We start from the raw sequence: 22,505 nt of genomic DNA, 5'->3' as shown, positions 1-22,505 counted from the left end.
GTGTCAAATCACTGATACAAAGGTTCTGTATGTATTAAGTAGCAACTTATAAAATCTCTAGCTAAATTTAAAAATAAACTAATAAATGCGACTAGAACTGTAGAGCTTTTATAGAATATGATTTAATATGCTAATTACGTCAATAAAACAGCAGAATTTTTCAAAAACTTATCATTCCCAGCAGCTCAAATTTCTTTGACTAATACATAGATACTTTCAAACCAGCCGTTAGCCAACTGAGTAATTTGTTGCAATAAATTTCCACCTACTGTTGTGGAAGTGAGTAGATTGAATAAATTTAAAGAAAGTTTAGACAAATTATTGGCAGGAATGGGCAAATGAAGCATTGTATTAGCTTTTCTCCCGCATATCATATTGCTGATAGTAAAAGTTAAAACCACATTGAAGGAATACTAAAATTCAAACTGATGTAATTTTAATTGATATTTTAATTTTTTTTTTTTTTATTGTATTGAAATCAATGGTACACCTATTTCTGGATTAATTAAAAGGTTATTAGTAGACTTTTTAAAAGATTTCATTCATAATGTAGGAAAATACTAATACATTGTAATCTTTAAGAATAATTTTGTACTATATTTAATTTAAACAAAATATTAACAAAAATTTAAGAAAGTTCATTGAAATAACTTGGCTTAACTTATTTAAAAAAAAGATTCTTGAATATTTTTTTTTGTTTGAAACTAGCTGCTAAAGTCATAATTCAGATAATGATAATGCCTTTTGATGACCACCCATGGCCAAAATTAATTATTCTTATCTTAATTATAATTCAGGTAAGAAATAAGTTACTAGTAGAGTGTTTTAGCCATTTCTTAGTACCTTAGCACTAACATATTATTTCCTATATCAGATGAGCTCATTTAGATTGCATCATAATTAATGAATCATGTGCTTTTGTTATTGCCTGGTGTACTGTATTCTTCTTTCTGAGGTTTGTTACTCCCACTTTTAGTATATGTATACTGTGTAATTTGAATAAATATGAAATTTTAATGATTATGAAATTTTAATAAATATATTCCTTAGATAATTGAAAATATAAACAACTCTTAGCATAGCATTTAACATATGAGGATCTTTTTATGTAATGTAAATTTAAATTAGATTTATTGCAATAATTTTTCTACAGCTATGCCAAATGGAATCTTGATAAATATACAAATTCCTCCACCTGAAGTCTCCACTGAAGTGCAGCTAAACTTTCAAGGAAATAAAAGAGTTTTCTGGGCAGCAGAACATGAAGGTTACAGTTTAAGTCTTTGACTGAGAAAACTAACCTTCATATAAATCTTTTGTAATGTGGCATCTTGATTGCATGGCATTTAACATATTTTATTTATTTTTTAATTCCCTTACTAATGCATCAGTTTTCCGCCTTTAGACTTAATATACATTATATAGAATATTTATAAGATGCACAACAGCCAGAATTTGAAGATCTCTGAGATAACTGTTGTTAAAGATAGATTCCCATTCTAACTACTTGCATGAAGCTCTCTTTGACTTTTATGAGAGAGTAAGCTTTATGGAAATGATTTTTCATGGTGAATGTGCCTTTATGAGTGAAGTGAAGTGTATAGATAAAGTAATATGTAATCTATAAAAATCTGTTGCAGGTTGTTTCTTTACACATTACATGAAATATTATTAATTAGAAAAGATCTGCTTTCAGAAGCCAGGCATATAGTAATAATTGCTATTATCAAATTAATTAAATTCTGATAATTACAAAGGTAAAGAAAATATATACAGTGATATAACTTAAAAATATGAATACAGAAGTACCGTACCCTTAAGTGTGCAGAAATAATGATGTCAAGATATTTGCACATGTTGGATACATTCTATCTTATTTATTATTACTTAAATCTCTTGGTTGTAGAAATGTTGCTTATTTGATGACCCCAGTGCTAATTGTTACTCTGTTGTCTAGTTTAGCTTGTCTCCTTTTCTTCTTTCTTTTTTTTTTTAATTGTCATCAGGACAAGAATTCTATAATAGAACTTGCATATTGCATTGTATGGTGGCAAAATCAAATGGATTTTGCCACTATACGATTTCTCTCTTTACTGTACGGTATTTGAATGAAGTAATGTACACTCTTTATTAAATATTAACTGTTTTAATACAGTTTGGATTCTTATTTTATTACTTACTCATCTATATTTTTACAACAGTAAATGCTAATAAAAAGTGAAAAGTTGTAGTTTGAATGTCAGATTGTGGTTTAAATGAAAGTAACAAATGATTACTTATTTTTTGAGGTGAAGAGCTGTATGTCTTTATTTGATTAGAATCAGTTTCAGTCATGAAAGTTCAACCCCGATTATCACTAAAATTTATAAACAATACCATGTTGCTACAGTAACAGATACTGTTAGACAAGGTTGCAGTTTCATTGCTCTTTGTGAATTTCAAAGCCAGCTAAAGGAAAAATAAAATAAAATAAATACTTAAAAGAACTCAACTTCATAGTACAAGAAAGCTACATTTTTTATGAATGCAGTATTATTTTTTATTTGAAATTAAACAAATTACAAGTATTAATTAAATTAAATCATTATTAAAATTACATGGTTAGAAGAAATCAGTTAATATATAGTGTGATTAATAAGTTATTAAATGTGGCCTACAACTAGTTTTAGAAGGTCTGTGATATACTGTGTTTTTCCTATTATCCCTGGTACAGTATAATTTTAACTGAAGTTAAGTGAAATAAGTTTTTTCATCATTATCAGTTAGCAGCCCATCTCAAGGCCAGATTAAGGGGCTGTAGTGCATACAGAATATTTTACAGCCCCACTCCCATCTTGTCTGCTTTTTAATTTTTTAATGTCATTCTTATTTGGTTCTCTTCACCACAAAAAAAAAAATAAATAAATAAAAATAACACACACACACACACACACACACACACACACACACACTACATGTGTATTTGTTATACTGATTCAAGCTTATTTCACTTGCAGATGATTTTGGCAAAAGAGGCTGCATTACATTTTGTAGTCAGAGCCATCAAGAACTGATGCCTAATGAGTGGCATTTAGCATGTGCAACAGGTGCAGCTCACTGGACCCCATGCTTAAATGAAGGGGCCTTTCAAAATCAAATTTATCTCCGACAATATTGTTACAAATGACTTCATAAAATACTATTTTATTACAGTACTGCTTTTGATTTTTTACTGGTCAAATGCAAATGGATGAAAGCTGTATCAATGTTTACAAACATGACAATAAAATATGTGCATTGAACTTCAGGGCTGAGAAACTTTTCATTGCTAATTATTGATAACTCACTAATTTTACTTACCAATGAACAATGCCATGCCTGAAAACCTTTTTCCTGTGCTGTATTATCAATTTATAAATTCTAAAATAACATTATTGCACTTTATACTCTCTTCAAAATCGTTGGAACATGCTAAATAATTTTATGGCTCCGAGGTGAAAATTTCCACAACTAGTAAAGGGTAACACAGCAGAATATTCTTTGTTATCTTAATGTGGAAATTTAAGGTGACATGTAAAATTGGGAAGAGAAAAAAAGAATGTTGCTGTTTATGATGATTTTTGTTTAATCTCTTCAGAGGTCCATACAGTTTTGGAAAATAGATGCAGACCTCACTGGGAGGATATGATCCAAATAACAGGAGATTACCGATTTCCCTGATTGAATAATCAGTGTAAATTGTAATGTTCATTTTGTTTCTATGAAAAAATGTGTCCCAAGTTTTGAAGAGCTGATTTATGAACAAACTTTGGGAACAACCCCTTTGTAAGTTGGACTTCTGTTATATGATAGGACCTTGGTTATCCCAGGTCTTGTTTAACTGAGCCAGCTGGAAAGAGCAAAAAGAAAAGGCTGGTACAGTACAAAGTTTTGAATTGTTCATGTGATGAACCATTGCTTTTTAACTGGAAACTAGGAACTCTGACATTCACTTACCGTGATTATAGATAATTTATCTGAGACTATGTATCTCTGTATCAATGTATCTCACTCAGACTTGCTCAGACTATGATGAACCGTTGCTTTTTAACCGGAAACTAGGAACTCTGACATTCAATTACCATGATTATAGATGACAATGTATCTTGCTCAGCCTCACAATTCACTTAGCCTTAGATGCTAATGTGCTATTTAAATAATAACAATGGCAGCATTATTTAAAAATAAGTTATTTTAATAAATTCTTTTCAGGCTTTAAATACCATAAGAGTAAATAAAATTACCAAATTTATTTATTTAGTGCATAACATATCAAATACACATTTTACACCCTACTGTACTGTATTTTGTTTAAAACTTTTTGAGACTACTTTGTAGATTTTTTATTGCAATTTATGTATGTAATAAATACTGTATAAATGGATTACAAATACCTATAAAAAATATATAGGCATTTGTTAGATTTATTTAGTTTTTTATTATTATTTTTTTATTTTCTTTCCAAAGCAACTGAGGTTATGGGGTGTCAATGTATTCTTCTTTTAGTAGATTACATATATTCTGTGGTTAATTTGCTGGTTTTTTTTTTTTTTTTTTTTTTTTTGAAAACCAAGTTTCCAAGGATCAAACTATGCAATACTTACCTGAGACTGATTGACTTGGCTGTGGTAAGGAAAAAACCCATAATAATTCTTTCTGGCTTGACAGTATTTGAACCCAGGTCTTTTCCGGTGTGAAAAGACAGTAGTCGTAATCATTGCGCTGCTCACAAGAGTTTAGTCATACAAGCTGAAACCTTAAAAATGATCATATATAATAAATGGCTAATGGAGAGACAATAATGACTATATACCAAGTGGATAGTTTATTAGGCATTCCTCATCATTCAAGGAATCAACTGCACAATTAGAAACAGTATCACATGTCCATACTAAGTTATATCAAGTCGATAGTCACATTAACACTGTCAAGGGATAGTGTTAATGTGTGCAGTTCAGCAAGAGAATGAGCCAACAGCACAACCTAAGTGACTTCAAGCATAGTATGATAATACTATGCTTGAGGTCACTTATTGATAATACTATATTTGAAGTCATCTTGTTCACCAGATGTGCCAATGCAAGTACCACAGACATTGACAACAGTGTGTAGACTGTACCATGAATGGTCCAACAACCAGCAGACATTCAGCCAGTGGTTGTCTTGTGTCCAGAGACAGCCCATTGATATTAGCATTAGCATTAGCATTAGTAGAGGCATTTGATGCAAGAAAGCAAGCTTATGCAGCATCAGCCAAAAAAAAAAAAAAAAAAACCCACTTCCACTTCACCCCTCTGTTCGTTCAAAATACCTGTCCAGCTGAGCCTTAAACTTATTTAGGCTATCAACCTCCACCACAAAGGATGGCAGTCTGTTCCACCAACCAACCACCCGCTGGCTAAAGGCAAATTTCCGCACGTCTATCCTACATCTGTCTTTCCTCAATTTGAATTTATGCCCTCTCAGGTGATTTTTCTGAGCTAGAGGAAGAATCCCATCAGCATTGAGCATGCTTAAACCATTCAAGGCTTTATACACCTCTATCAGATCACCTCGCTGGTGCCTAGTCTCCAGACACTGTAATTTGCAAAACCTAAGCCTTTCCTCGTAAGAGCACCCCCCTGTTCCACTCACTAATCTTGTTGCCCTTCTCTGTACTCGTTCCAGCAGCTCTACATCCTTCTTGAAATGAGGCCTCCAGACCTGTATACAGTACTCTAGGTGTGGCCTGACCATTGCCTTATACAATGGAATAATCACCTCCTTATCCCTGCTGGAAAAAGTCCTGTATATCATTGACAATACTCCATGAGCTACTCTTGCAGCCCGTCTGCACTGCTCAGAGAACTTCATATCTGCCTGCACAATCACCCCCAAGTCCCTTTCATTCTCTACCACTGTCAGTGTAGTACCACAGAGTTGATACGTTGCCCTGGGGTTGCTGTTTCCCATGTGTAGTACTTTACATTTGTCAATGTTAAACTTCATTTGCCACCTCTCAGCCCATCTGCTCAACCTTTCCAGATCCTGTTGCAGCAGTGTAGTGTCAGTAGTGTCCTTGACAACCCTGCCAACCCTTGTATCATCTGCAAACTTGGACATTAAGCTTGATATACCATCATCAATATCATTTATAAATACAGAGAACAATAATGGACCCAACACTGAGCCCTGAGGGACTCCACTAATAACATTAGTCCACGATGAGCAGTGTCCATTGATTACCACTCTCTGTCTTCTCCCACTCAACCACCCCTTTATCCATAGCAGCAATTTGCCTCCAATGTCACACTGCTCCAATTTGTGTAGCAGTCTTCCATGTGCAACAGTATCAAAAGCCTTTCTAAGATCCAAGTATATAATATCAAAGTTATTCCCTGCATCCAGTTCTTTTGTGACTGCATCATAGTATCCAATCAAGTTGGTCAGGCAAGACTTCCCCTTAACAAAACCATGCTGTGTCAGAGCTATAACTGAAGTCTTGTCTAAATGATCCTGCAGTGCTTCTTTAACCAGTGCCTCCATTAATTTTCCTGGAACAGAAGTTAAGCTCACAAGTCTATAGTTACTTGTGTCAGGGGCAATATGAGAGGCAAGAGAGTGAAAAGAATTTGTAGTCTATCAAATGGGCCACCATTCAAGTGATACAATATAACATTGGTGTGCAAAGGATATCTCAGAATGCATGCATTGCGCCATGTCACAGATGAGATATAGCAGAAATAGCATCAGATGATTTCACTTTTTTGCACTCTTGTAAGCTAAAAACATATATGCAGTGGTGTGCTGGAGTCAGCTTGCAAGAGACGATTGTTACATTTTCAAGAATCGTGTGAGCTGGTTGTTAAACTGGCAATGGCTATAATCTGTATAGTGCCATGCACCTCAATCCACAATGGCTAGTGGCATTTGGGTGATAAGTTTGTATATGGTGACATGGAAAATCCAGCTGAGGCATGCTTGTTTCGGCACCTTCTGTGCTTCCTTTCTCCTGCCTCCCTTCCCTACACAGAAGCCTGTGTAGGGATTATCTCAGCTAGCAGTTTTACAGGAATATTATTTTTGATAAAAATCTGCTTAATTTTGCCTGGGCTGCTTCATTCCTATGCTCAACGTTTGTCAATGATTTCTCGTTTCTATAACTGTTGTGATATCATTAGCATTAGTAGAGGTATATGACACAAGAAAGCAAGCTTATACAGCATCAGCCAAAAAAAAAAAAAAAAAGACTTCCCATTTCACCCATCAATCCGCTCCAGAAGTTTATCGTCACATGTCGGATTTAATGACAATAAATTTATTGGGAAAAGAGTTAGCAGGTTAGGATTCAACTCCATTTGTCAAATCATGGTTGAAGCACAACCATAGATTAGCTACGGATACAAGAGCTTTGCAAAAATCAACAAAAACATTTTGTGACAATTAGTTGGCTATATGGAAATTATAATAAAAAAAAATTATTATTTTATTATTGTTTGAAATTTTTGTATTCCAAATTGTTGTAAATCAGTAAAACTTACAACAAATAACAACACATGCATTCTGGCTTTTTTTTTTTTTTTTTTTTTTAGCAAATCGGTTGTTAAAAATTTGCCAGCACACCACTGCATATATGCATTGTGTATTTACCTATATACATTATAATTATTATTGCTATTGTTATTATTAATACTTTGTCCTACATTCATTTACTCTGTAAAATTGTACATGCTGTACTTCTTCAATTTAATCACTGATCACAGACTGAATAATTTCATGTGAAAGTAATACCTGCATAGATAACGTGTGCCCAGTACATAGCATTGAGTAAGTTTTTTTGTAAATGTGAGGTAATTTCTATATTGATAAATGAGTTCTCAGCAATTAATTATTTGTTCCTAGGCTTGGATGATACCTTATTAGGAGCTAAAGTGGAACTTACCAAGGAGAAACTTTTGGAGTTAATAGAATCATCTTATCCCAATCCTTTATCTGTTGATGATATGGCAGCGTAAGATATTTTTAAATAATTAATGATTATAATAACTCATAACTATTGCATGCATAATTAGAAGTCCAATTAAAATCACAGAAACCATAATTGTAATGTAGTGAAAACTCCATTATCTGTTTGTGAGTTAACTATTTTGAAGATTGCCCATGCTTTTTCAAAATTATCAACATTAATCATCTACTTTTAACTTTATTTATTACGAAACATTTTTTTGATGTATTACACATAAACTTTTGATATTTTATGTCTAATTATCATATCAGTCCAAATAATTGCAATAAGAGCATATGTGTAAAGTATTTTTGGGTCAAACGGTGCCAGGGATTCCCCCATCTCTGCATAGTATACATTGTGGTGTGATACAGTACACTGTAAAGGCCAGAGATTTAAAAGTGTATGGATATTGAGGTCTGTAATGTTTTGTACAATGTTCATCTGGCCTCTTAGCCATTGAGTTCCTAATGGGACCTACCGTTGCCCACACTAAGCCCCATGGAGGCAGACCAACTTTACTTTGGCAGGTCCTGCCACCACCTAATTTCCCGAGATTTCAGTGGCTAAGACAAAAAAAACAAAAACAAAAAGTTACAATAATTTATGCTGAAAGGGGGTAGGCCAAATGGTAATAGGGTTGTTGCTGCATAGTTGACTTAAGTTTTTGAGTGTGGGTTTGGAATAATTTTGGTTTCATTTGACGTGGTCTCCCAGAAGTGAGGCATGCCCATGCCCCATCAGGAAGTAGGACGAAAGTATCAAAGTACCATGCAAGAATGCGCTGGTATGGAGAGACTAATGGCCTTGGCAGCAAGCTGCAGCAATAGTCATGTCCGGTGTGTTTGTCTGTCTCAGAGGTCATAGCCGCTGGTGTCAAGCTCAAGAGAAGAAGGTCCTAAGTGTGGTTAACTCAATTGTTCCATTTGAATGTTTCTGTCCAGTTCGGTTGAGTGTTTCATTCAGTTACTGGCTTTAGTTTTGATGAATAGCAATAAGTGTCCTCTGCCTAGAAAACAACAAATAATGCTTGCACAAACTTGGTGAAAGCCAGGAACTCCTCCCTTGAGTCTAGAAGATGATGCTCCAGTCCTGGTGGTAAACATGTGAGTTTCGTCATAAGTCAATAGCAGAGATCCTCATAATGGTCGCAGCTGTACATAATGTGGTACCATGATAAAAGCATAGTGATACTTTTCTAAAATTTTGAAGGGTGACACTTTATCTATGTTAAATAAATTTTTAGTTTGTTGATAGTTACATGCGAGGTGCATATACTACTGCTCTATATTTTCAGTTACCAAAACTTTTAGGTTGTGTTTCAAGTTCTCTGTAGGACGCTTTAAAAAAAAATAATAATAATAAATATAGTTTATAAATGACAAAATATAATAAAATTATTTACATACATCTCATGCTTTACATCCATATTTACATTATTAGTTATAAGTTTTTGATTATTATTTCATTATTATATTATTGATTATTTCCAGTTATTTGTTATTAACTGGAAATATACCTGAGTACTTTGAGCAGAATTCAATATGCATGACTTAGAGCAAATCCCTAACAAAGTGCATGCACCCACTAATGTATCGTACATTGGGTTGTCAGGGGAGGGGGGGATCAGTTTGCCCAGGCCTGGAATTGCCATAAGTTATAGCAAAGAGGAATTGGAGAGAAAGGTGGGCCAAGTTAGATTGTTTATGCCGAGGTGTGTGTGTGCTGGCTTCTGATGTTCCTGATCACACTGAACTGAGCGGGAGTGCTATATGGCTGATTTTAGAGCTAATCTGAAAGAGATCATGACTGCCCTCAAGAGGGAAAGTTCAAAGTTGTTAATCTTAAACAGCTTATTTATATTAAGCAGAAAAATTAAAATATGTGAAATTACATACTGTGATACAGCAGACCCTCGTTATAACATGGTTCGATTTAGGCTGATTCGCTGTAACGCTGTTCTTATATTATTAGCATTGGCATTAGCATTAGTAGAGGCATTTGATGCAAGAAAGCAAGCTTATGCAGCATCAGCCAAAAAAAATAAATAAATAAATAAAAAAATAATAAAAAAATAAAAAAAAAATAATAATAATAAATAAAAAATAACCACTTCCACTTCACCCCTCTGTTCGTTTAACTCGTATCTCACTATAATGCTGTCATAGCTCACTATAATGCTCTTTTACCAGCATACAAATTGAATTTTTGGCATGCTTAACGAAAACATTTCATCTGATGTAGTCGATAGCTTGATAACATTAAAATGTTATCATTAAAATGTTAACATTAAAATGTAAGTCGATAGCATTAAAATGTTTCCCATGCCACTCGAGAAATTTTCCCACGCTCAGTGAAATTTTTTCCCACACTAATTTAATTGCAGTAAGGTGACTTGTTATGTAGTGCTGAGATCAACATTTTAAAAAATGATCAAGTATATTGCTTGTAATATTTGACCTATAGGTATTTATCTGGAGTCTAGTCATCATTCAGTACAGTGTTAGTAAAGGACAGTGTTAGACATCATCTGTAATGGACAGTTTACTCAAACATTGTATCATAATTAATGCAATGCAGTTACATTTTCGGAGAGTTAATAATGGCAGATAAGAATGAAAAAGCAACAACGTCTGGATGCGGTATGAAGACTACAAAGGGAAGAAAAAGACTGAATTTGAAAATTAAATTAGACGTTTTGAAGCAAATCGATTCCGGTCGATGACAAGTGGGTGTGTGCAATAATTTAGGACTGGCAGGTTTAACTGTAAGAACAATCATAAAAAATAAAGAATTAATTTTAGCAATGGGAAAGACAGCTATAAACTGGCTATTATGATTGAAATGGAGAGACCTAAATAATTTTATTGAAGATAAGATCCAACACAGAATTCTGTTAAATTAAATATTAAAAAAGAAAAAGCGATTAGCCTATCTGAAGAAAGCTCACCTCAAAAAAAAAAAACACAATGGAACCATTTAAAGCTAGTAATGGCAGGTTTGAAAGATTTAAATCCAGTGATAAGCTAAACAAGTGCAGATCAAGAAGGAGCGGAAACTTTCAAAAAAGAACTTGTTAAAATTATTGAAAAGGGTGTTATACTTCTCAAATTTTTAACATGGATGAAACAGGACTTTTTTGGAAACTAATGCTTAAAAGCAGTTTTATATTGAAAGAATAAAAAAAAACATGCCAGGCTTCAAAGCAGCGAAAGATCGGTTGACTTTAATGTTTGGTGGTAACACTGTGCTGGGGGGGGGGTTAATTAAAACTCCTTTTAGTTTATCAGGAAGAGAGCCAAACTACAACCCAAAATCGACCAAAGATAGAAAACTTGACAGTCCAGGGCCATTGGATTAATAAATTTATGATTTTAATTTGCATTTTAAGTTTAATTTTGATACGTAATGTAGTTACTTACCACATAATTATATATGTATGTAATGCAGAATATTTTATATGTACAAATTTTTGAATATTAAATATTTTGACCGACATTTGTGCGTCTTTTCACTACCATTTATTATTGATTAGGAAATATCCTATGGCATAGACTGCAACTCACAAATGCAGTACATATGTTACCTTATAGGAATATGGCACTCGCTTAGGGCTGATTCACTTAGCACTCTGTTTTTCCGGAATGAATTATCAGCATTAAGTGGGAGTCACCTGTATTACTTTATGTATAAAGAATGATATAGCTAACTGTTATGTTTAAGAGAAATTTACTTTAATGCAATTTATATGCAAGGTTGGTTTGGAAAGTTCCAATAATGGATTTATTGTAGGCACAGGCAGGGAAATTGGGAACTTGTGATGGTTTTTTCTTGTTACCAAGAAAAGGAAAGCAATCGATTTGGATCAGAAAATTAAAATAATAAGGATGTATGAAAATGGTCAAACATTAACAAGTATCACGCTGAATTCAGATTTGTCAATAATTATATAGTAGCAATATTTTATTGGTACTATATAATTATTAGTAGTCATATTAGTCATTCCCGAGTTACTTAAAACTCGACTTACGTAAGAAGTCCTGGGACATATCTTTTACATATGTCAGGGACTTCTGTATTTTTGGATTAACCGAAAAATCAATTATCCGGGATTTTTTTTACCCTCTATCCCGGAAAATCGAGAGTCTACTGTATTTGGAAATCTAGCTTTAGCTCTCTATCCAACTTGCAGTAACCATTAACTGCTTATCACAGATTCTTGGCAATGATGCAAATTTTGAAGAACTGTTTCAATATTTAAAATGCAAAAATTTATATAATCATCTCTGAATAATCAAAATATGGCAGTACATATTTAGCATACAGTTTTTTCCTTGAAATCATGAACAGACTTGATATGGAGGCCCTTGTGCCAAAAATTCCCCAAACAACAACAATAGATACTTGTGGACATTAGACTTGAATTCCTGCTGTAGTTTGTAATTTTCGGGCAGTACATGTGTAGGAAGACTGCTCTTCAGAGAACAGAAGTAAAAGGAATAAATGTGATAGAGGAAAACTTAGTTCAGTGAGTCCAGAATTAAACTGTGGATGGATTAGCATTAGCATTAGTAGAGGCATTTGATGCAAGAAAGCAAGCTTATGTAGCATCAGCCAAAAAAAAAAAAAAAAAAAAACCACTTCCACTTCACCCCCCTGTTCGTTCAAAATACCTGTCCAGCTGAGCCTTAAACTTATTTAGGCTATCAACCTCCACCACAAGGGATGGAAGTCTGTTCCACCAACCAACCACCCGCTGGCTAAAGGCAAATTTCCGCACGTCTATCCTACATCTGTCTTTCCTCAATTTTAATTTATGCCCTCTCAGGTGATTTTTCTGAGCTAGAGGAAGAATCCCATCAGCATTGAGCATGCTTAAACCATTCAAGGCTTTATACACCTCTATCAGATCACCTCGCTGGTGCCTAGTCTCCAGACACTGTAATTTGCAAAACTTAAGCCTTTCTTCGTAAGAGCACCCCTTTGTTCCATTCACTAATCTTGTTGCCCTTCTCTGTACTCGTTCCAGCAGCTCTACATCCTTCTTGAAATGAGGCCTCCAGACCTGTATACAGTACTCAAGGTGTGGCCTGACCATCGCCTTATACAATGGAATAATCACCTCCTTATCCCTGCTGGAAAAATTCCTGTATATCATTGACAATACTCCATGAGCTACTCTTGCAGCCCGTCTGCACTGCTCAGAGAACTTCATATCTGCCTGCATAACCACCCCCAAGTCCCTTTCATTCTCTACCACTGTCAGGATGTCAACTAGTTGAGGAACATGTTTCAACTAGTTTGGAAATAAGAAGTGGCATTACAGATTCTAATTTAAAACAAGTGTTTGTGGAAATATCTATAGAAAAGGCATGCAGCAGAAACTGAATAGATGGTGAAGTGAGTACCTAGTTTTTTTTAGTGCAGTATTTGTGATATGCTCATGGCAGGAAGGGTTTGAAATGAGAGCTATCCCCAGTAAATATGTAATTCTGAATAAGGCAGAATAAGATAGGCTAGGTATAGACTAAAGTCAGTTTATCTTTTTACACTGGGGAATTATCTGGAGATCATTTAAGGAACTGGTGATGGATATTTGAGAAGTTATTGTGAAATAGCTAGCTGTTAGTTGCAGAGCAGGGTTTATTAAACTGGAAGGCCAAATGTAGTGTGCTTCAGAACTGTCATCTTCAGAACTGTAGACAAGATTTCTAGTCAATTGAATAAGGGCATTAATATACAACTGGAAAAGTGTTGGTGAAAGGAAAGAATCTTGGGGAAGCCTGACATTAGGTGAGAAGTTAGAAAACAGAGAGCTATCTATCATCATATGTAAGTGAATGGTCAGTGATAAAAAAAAAAAAAAAATAAAATAATAATAAAATACAAACAGAAGGCAAACCATAAGATGGAAACATATTTAGAATCTCATACATATATAAGCGATCAGTTATGAGTGTGTTAAGCCAGAAAATTGGAAAGTTATATTAAAGTAGCATATAGTTATAATTTGTAATTATGATTTAGTTATAGTTATATAATTGTAAATAACAAATATGGTTTATATTTGTTAGTTACAGTTTCAGTTTACAGGGTTTTGGTGGGAGATAGATGGGTTCAGTAAAGAGACTGCACCAGCATCACTGTAAAGAACCATGGAATAATTATTGGAAATTATTCAATTTTGCAAATTGAAAAATTCCATAATTATTGCAAAAGCCTTGGTGGGTGTCAGATTTTCATTGGAGAATGCCAAAATTAATTGCAAATGTAAGCCATAGTAAATTTTGGAAGGAAAGTAAATGGCTAAAAAAAGTGTTCTGACCAGTTCTGATAATGCTCTGACAATCATTAAGCAGCAATAGTTGAGAGGGGTATGGATGTATGTGCCTGTAATTATCCATTTATATATAGACTAAAATAAACTAAAATGAAATAAACATAAAACGAACATAAACCATACTGTCTCAAGCAATCACAGCATGGCAATGGTTTGTGGAAGCACAAAATATTTTGATGGAAGAAAATTCATCATGTTAGCTGAAATAGTTTTGTGTTAGTTAATTAATTAATTAATTATGGTGGCTGATTTTATTTTTCTCTTCTGCCATTTGATACTTTCTATGTAATTGATATTTGATACTGTCTATGCAATTGCCATTCACCTCAGTTGCACAGAAAATATCAAACATGGGCAAAATAGAAAAGTAAAATCAGTCACCATGATTAACAAATTAATACAAAATCAGAATTTGGCTAATGTACTGAATTGTGTGACCATCAAAACACTTTTTGCTTCTATGAACCTTTATCATGCTATGGATTCTTGAAAAGATACTATGTGCAGTAGTGGTTTATGTTCTTTTTGTTTTAGTTTATCTTAATCTGTATAAATGGATATCATATCCACTTAAGCTTTATTTAAGGTGCTGTATTAAAGGTTGCAATAGATTGTAAAGGAATAAAATATGAAATGCATTGCTGACATTGAATTGTTTTGTGTGCAAGCAATAGAGACAAATATTGCTAGAGTATAAATATATCATAAGGCAAGGAATAATAGTGGAAAAGGTAGAAATCACATGAAAATGGAACAGCACAGGCAATGGGAAAGTATAAATATTTGGAAATATACTGTATTTACTAGCCCAAAGCTGCCCAAATTATTATAAAACTTAAATAGATAAAATTTAGAAGCCACTGAAGAGACTGGCTAAAATATCAAAAAGAGAGCAAAATATCACAGTATTTGATGAGAAGCCAAGCTATATAATATTAAGAAAGAATTCAAGGAAATGTGGGAAATAATACAAATGTTATACCAGAACAAAAATGGGGAGGAGAGGGAAAGAAGAAAATGAAGACGCATCAGTATAAATTGACATAGAATGTAGATGAGACCATGGATATTAAAATTGAGAAATTTAAAATGGATAAAACATAAAATAAAGGGTCCACTGTAACCACAGATAAAAATGCAAATGAAATTATAAATTTTGTTGGTTACTGAAGCTACTAGCCATAACCTAAACTGTGAAATATCACTTAAAACAAATCACAGATTTATTTTGAATTTCTAATGTGGTTTGTACCACATCAGAAATCCAAAATAAAGTATAGAACAAAAAATAAAAAAGAGGAAGATGTTGATTATTATTATAGAAATAGAAAACTGCTTGTATGTTCAAGCAGTTCCTATTCCAAAGTATCTGGGCCTTTACTTTTCTAACATCCCCTCCACAGGGTTTAGGTTTCCTCTTTTAAAAAGAAATTATGAATGAACCTAGAAATTAAAAGAAATCATATAGAATGCTATAGTTGGAAAGGGTGGTGTTGCAGTGGCTGTGCATTATACTTTTTTTGTGGGACTGCCATTTATAATAAATGTGATTTACATATTACAAGAGATATCTAGAAAAGAAAGGCAACATATAAAAGTGAAGTATTAGCATTAGTAGAGGCATATTGATGCAAGAAAGCAAGCTTATGCAGCATCAACCAAAAGAAGGGGGGGAAAATCCGCTCCCATTTCATCCCTCCATTCGTCCCAGATACCTGTCCAGCTCAGCCTTTGTTTAATTTATTTATTTATTAATTTATTAATTTATTTTTTTAGTAGTTGTTGTTTTGGTTTTTAGGAGCATTAGCAACTAAGGCCATATTGCTCCGGGGATATGCAGTGGTCATTCCCTGACCTTTCCGCATCCTCCGTATTTGGTGGTCACAGGTTTTAATCCCAGTCTAATCAAGAAGCGTGTGCTACGCACTGTTGCTCCTGGCTACGGAGGCGCTAAAAAAAAAAAAAAAAAAAAAATTTAGGCTATCAACTTCCACAACAAAAGATGGAAGTCTGTCCCACCAATCAACTATCCACTGGCTAAAGGCAAACCTCCACACATCTATCCTACAACTGTCTTTCCTCAATTTGAATTTATGCCCTCTCAGGTGATTATTCTGAGCAGGAGGAAGAATCCCATTGGCATTGAGCATGCTCAAACCATTCAAGGCTTTATACACCTCAATCAGATCACCTCACAGGTGCCTAGTCTCCAAACACTGTAATCTGCAAAAAAATGTAAGCCTTTCTTCTTACGAAGAAAGGCTTAAGTTTTTTTTAAGCATTAAAAGATATCATTTCACATCTTTCAAAACTTTAGGAAGATGACAATCATTCAGTTGTGATGTATTTCATTTAAATACAAGTATTTAATGAAATAATTTTATTATCAGTATAAAAATTTAAGACACTCTTTAACATTCTTCCTACCTAATGGATACAATTTTTATTGTAAAAACGCAGTCCAATAAATTTTCAATGTGTTTAATAAACATATTTAAAAATATTACATATTTGATTAAAGAGGCCTGTGCACTCTGGATTCATTATTATCAAAACTAAAATTACTGTAACACAGAGCGAAAACGGATACAAAAATAGATTGTGACAAGTTTAATAATAGGAAATATACATATATTAGATTTGATACATACAAACAAAAACCTTTCGGTTGTTTTCTCAACATTCCTCAGTTAAACTGACAGTTAAGAATGGAGCATGAAGGTGTGTACTGCCAATCTTGTACATGAAGTGTGTGATGAATTGTTGGATGTTGAAGCCTGTGGCTGTGATGCATGCGGATATTGCCAGCATTTGTCAGTAGTCAGGATTGCTGTTTCGATGATAGGGTGGACTTGACATCCACCGTTCCTGTTGACTGAGGTATTGGAGAATTTGATGTTCAATGACTCCAACCTGGTGCGTCGTCGATAGTGGTGGGACTTATCCACAATCACGACATCGCGGTGTGGGTTGCCCAAACATGTTCGGCAATAGCTGAGTGCTCCACATCCGCTAAGCGGATTGCTCTTTTGTGTTTGGAAAGGCGTTTTTCGAGCCGTCTCCCAGTTTCCCCAATGTAGCAGCTAGTGCAGTCACTGGAAGAGATGCGGTAGACCAATCCGCTTTGTAGTAAGGTGGGGACTGGTGTTTTTACTTTAGAGATGAGGGATTGTAATTTTCTACCTGGGAGTTTTACGCATTTTATCCCATGTGATTTTAAGACTCTACAAACCTGTTGTGATAGGTTTGGGTATTATGGGATAAAGGTGCTCGCGGCTGAGTCATTACCTTGGATGTTTCTGTTGGTCACTATGTGACCTACATGTGTCTGTAGGTCACACCTGTCAAGGGTATTGATGGCTGAGTCATTACCTTGGATGTTTCTGTTGATTGCTATGTGGCCATGTGTCTGTAGGTCACACCTGTCAAAGGTATTGATGGGATAGCCACACCTCGTAAGATCCGCCTTGACTTTAGCAATTTCGGTGCGTCTCTCATTTACAGAGCTAGAGTGTGTCCAGGCACAACTAAACAATTAATCACGCACTTCACGTACAAGATTGGCAGTACACGCCTTCCTGCTCCATTCTTAACTGTCAGTTTAACTGAGGAAGGTTGACAAAACAACCGAAAGCTTTTTGTTTTTATGTATCTAATCTAATATATGTATATTTCCTATTATTAAACTTGTCACAATCTATTTTTGTATCCGTTTTCGCTCTGTGTTACAGTAATTTTAGTTTTGATAATATTACATATTTAAAAATAATTAAAAGATATCATTTAAAAATTACTCTTATGGAAAACTGAAATTAGCTATAATTTTAAATTCTTTCTTATGTTAAAATTAAGTTCTAATTTAGTGAGGTATTTTATGTTGACATTGATTATTAGCCTCTAAGTTAAATAAAATATATCTGTTTTTTTTTTTTTTTTTTTAGCTCTTGTGAAGCAACCCAGGAAGAAGTTGAAGAACACTTGCAAGAGCTGCTTTCTAAAGGTTTGATTAAGTGTATGGAATCTGGAACATACACCAGAGTCACTGAAAATGACACAGGTAAAACAATGCTTGATTGTCATATATATTAAAATTACATTACAATGACTAACTGTTCTTATGACAATTTCACTATAATGAAAATATTTTTAGATCCTGCACAACTTTTGTTATTATTTATTGCTCTGTAAGCCTCATTTGAATGAAATATTTCTGATGAAAAATTTATTATCACTGAATTATTTTCAAAGTCTGTAAAAGAATACCTTTCATGCAAAATGAAAGGTATTCTTTTACAGAAAAACAAACACAGTGTAGAAAAATCATGAAAATCAGAATGATTAGGAATGAATAAACAGTGGTTTGGCATCACAAGTTATGTCCAAAATTCATTATGTGAATCAGTGTTGAACACACTCCACATTGTAAATATGGCTATTGAGGAAATATAGAAACACAAACAGCATTTGCATGAATAAAAATATAGAAGTATTCCACAAAAACAGAGAGTATAAATTTGAGCATACTTATTCCTGAATAAATATCAAATCTTCTCAAATTCAGTGCTTTATTTTTTAATTCTAAAAGAGAAAAAAAAAAAAAATTGAAGAAAATATAAGAAAAATATAAGATTATATAATGCAACCCAACGCACAATGCCTATTTTCTAATAAGAAAAACAGATATGAGATATGGATCATAACTAAAGGTGCCTTGTTGTTTTAAATCTTTTATTCTAAAAACATTTCCATGAGCGGTCCACTTGTTCGGCACAAAAATCATTTAAATTAGTAATCTTGTCCAAGTTTAGTGCAAGCTTAACTCACTTTTAGATTTCACTAAAGTTGAATTTTCTTATTAATGCATGATATAAGGAGGTCAACAATAAAAATAAATTAATATATTAATACACACAATTAATACTTGTAATATCTACTTAATATTTGTAATATGATTTATGTCCACTACATACTTGTAAATAGTTTCTAAATATGTAGGCCATGAGAGCTACTGATTGTTATTGTAAAGGAAAAAGCATGGCTTCATATTGTAAGTAGCAGTGAGAAAACTATGTCTGCTGCTGATATCTCATCACTGGGTTGGTCAGGTTTTACTAATGCCTACTTACCAACTAATGAGGCCCCAGGAAAGGCTGAAACCTGAGCATGGGTAATGGCATATACTTTAAATAAATAGAAGTCTTTATATATATGGCGCCTCCGTAGCCAGGTGGGAAGGAGCAGCAGTGCGTAGCACACGCTTCTTGATTAGACCGGGGTTCGAGCCCGTCACCACCAAATACGGAGGATGCGGAAAGGTCATTCAGGGAATGACCACCGCATATCCCGGAGCAATATGGCCTTAGTTGCTAATGCTCCTAAAAACCAAATAATAACAAAGAAGTCTTTATTATATTGTATACTAAATAAGAATATGTAAATATAATTTCCTTTTGTGGCAGACAAATGCCAGAGGATTTATGTATATTCTACTTACAAAACTGCTGACATTGATAACCCTGAACCTTGAGATTTTGAGTTTCATACTATCAGAGTAGGATGTTATAAGTATATAAAATAACTAGAGTTATTTTATATATTTTAATTCTAGCTATTTATTTAGTTATTAATTTTGATTATAGTTATACGTATATATATATATTAGGTAAATGAGAGCTTACATATGCTTAATTTTTCCTACATTCTATTAATATTTTGGAAATAAACAAGGAGTTACCTTTTATTCAGTGCGTAGGATTTCTTCTTTTCCAAATCTCCTTATACGAATAAATTACTAAATGATACTTAAAACAAATTTACATAATTTAAAATAGTTTAAAACTCATAATGTATTCCTCACTATTGACACATGGACAGTCCACCACCCGAGGATCACAGCGGAGAGCCCCACCCCGACCCCAGAAATATTAAAACCCCCATGCAACCTTTAATGAAGGAAGACATTTTGTCATAAACGCAAAATTACAATACGAATAAAATGCTATTAAAATAAGATGAAAGTACCATAAACCCATGCAATTAAAAATTCCTCACTGGAATATCCATAAATTACTATTAAAATACTATGAGACAAAATAGCTAAAAGATTTCACCCTTAAGCAGGCCAAGACTTTTTGACTATTGTCATGTTCACAGGGTAGAATGAAATTAACGAAACAAGGGTATGTTGGGAATCTTGTAAATAGGAGATTAGTTTTTGGTACGCATGCATTCGAAAGTCCACGAATCAGATATGAGAAAGGTCGACGAACGTTGATAGAGACTTTAGATATGAAAATACAAAAAAACTCTATCAATGTTCGTCGACCATTTCTCATACAAATCTTATTTTAATAGCATTTTATTCGTATTGTAATTTTGCGTTTATGGCAAAATGTCTTTCTTCACTAAAGGTTGCATAGGGGGTTTAATATTTCTGGGGTCGGGGTGGGGTTCTCCACTGTGATCCTCGGGTGGTGGACTGTCCGTGTGTCAATAGTGAGGAATACGTTATGAGTTTTAAACTATTTTAAATTATGTAATTTGTTTTAAGTATCATTTCATAATTTATTCGTATAAGGAGATTTGGGAAAGAAGAAATCCTACGCACTGAATAAAAGGTAACTCCTTGTTTATTTCCAAAAGTATATATATAACTATAAGAAATAGAAACAGTACTGACCAATAAGCAATCCAGATATACACAAAACGTGGTGCAGATTGCCTGTAAACATAACAAAAGTCAATTTTCCATTAGTAGATTACCAACTGACATGGAAAGAAAGCCTGGTTGATATATTTGTACATTACAAATGATGAGCACATCATCTCATAAATTAATGGAACTACACATACATGCATGTACTTGCACACATGCACACCAAGAAGAGATACTGAGTAAGTTGAATATTGTCAAAAATTTTCATCCTCACTGTTAGAACCATTGCTTGGGAACGAGAGTAGCCTTGTGCAGGCGAAGTTTTTATGGCTCCGGAAAATAGAAAAGTTTTTTTTGTTTTATTAACTTAAATGGGCATATTAATTTATTTTCTAGAGTAGCTTTATATTCCAAGTTACGATACTTAGTTTAAATTTTAACTTAGATAGAGATTTTGTAGGTTATTACTTAGTATCGGTAAGAGTATCCAATCCACGTGTTTTACAAGTTTTGCAGCTCTGGCAAATGGGAAGTTTTTTTAGCTATATTAACCGCTTTATTGACTAATTGTTATATTAAATTATTTTCTATAAGTAGCTTATAGACCTAGTCAGGATTCTTGATTTATTCTGAATTGAGACAGCGAGGTTTTGGAAGTTAATTAATACTTACGTGTCCATAGATTTACCATTCGTAACTTGCCGCCATTGTTATACGATACAACGTTATATCCTGAACTAGATAGTGTTAGCTTAGTATAGTATAGTATATAATATTATCAATTAATCAGTAAAATTTATTAATCTTGTAAATTTCATTGTCAATTAAATTGTACTTTTAACTAAATACATATAACGACTTAGATTTTACAAAAGTAACATGATCAATTAATACATAACTTGATACAGAAGTTATATAACAGAAATCGAAGATAATACTCGATAGTGAAAAAAAAAAAAAAATAGATATATAGTGTTATAACTGCGTTGGGATACAAGTTTAGGGTTATAATTTTGTACTGAAATTGAAATTTTATTGAAATTGAATCAAAATCATGACTCAGACCAGAACAGCAAAGCAAAAGGCTTAAGCTAAATGGACCGCTGTGGCTCACGGGAGAACTGAGGGGGGCAGTTGCCCTCCAAATCATAGCCTTTTAAAATGCACTGCTTGCTTGATGTGTGTGTGCGTGTGTGTGCGTGCATGTGTGTGCGTGTGTGTGCGTGCGCGTGTGTGTGCGCATGCGCGTGCGCGCGCAATGTAAGGAATGTGAGGAAATCAGGCGACAACTCAGCATTGTTATGGGCCTATATGAGAGCTTGGAGGATAGGGTGGATGCCTTCGAAGGATCTAAATTGAGGGGCCCATCAAGCTCCCAGTTGCCCACATTAAGGCCACAGCTTGCACTTGATCATCACACAACACAGCGGCAACCCTCAAGGCAGAATGTGCTGGTCCCACAGGAACTAGTAGTTGTTGGTGACTCTATTGTCAGAGAAACGGGGAAC

At 33.9% G+C, this 22,505-nt stretch overlaps 1 protein-coding gene across 2 annotated transcripts in view; it reads left to right on the top strand.

Moving 5' to 3' along the window:
• Positions 1 to 22,505, top strand: part of LOC150075124 (uncharacterized) — a 164,685-nt gene that overhangs the window by 126,318 nt on the left and 15,862 nt on the right. For both annotated transcript variants that reach the window (XM_090389189.1, XM_090389190.1), the window contains 2 exons: positions 7,900 to 8,008; positions 18,284 to 18,399. In XM_090389189.1, coding sequence (XP_090245315.1) covers positions 7,900 to 8,008; positions 18,284 to 18,399 — 225 coding nt within the window. The remainder of the gene's footprint in view (positions 1 to 7,899; positions 8,009 to 18,283; positions 18,400 to 22,505) is intronic.

Source organism: Mastigoproctus giganteus, chromosome 14 (assembly GCF_048544385.1).
Source record: "Mastigoproctus giganteus isolate SK-2022 chromosome 14, ASM4854438v1, whole genome shotgun sequence".
Lineage (NCBI taxonomy): Eukaryota > Metazoa > Arthropoda > Arachnida > Uropygi > Thelyphonidae > Mastigoproctus > Mastigoproctus giganteus.
The sequence above is the reverse complement of the archived record's forward strand: the minus strand, read 5'-3'. Positions and strand labels throughout refer to the sequence as shown.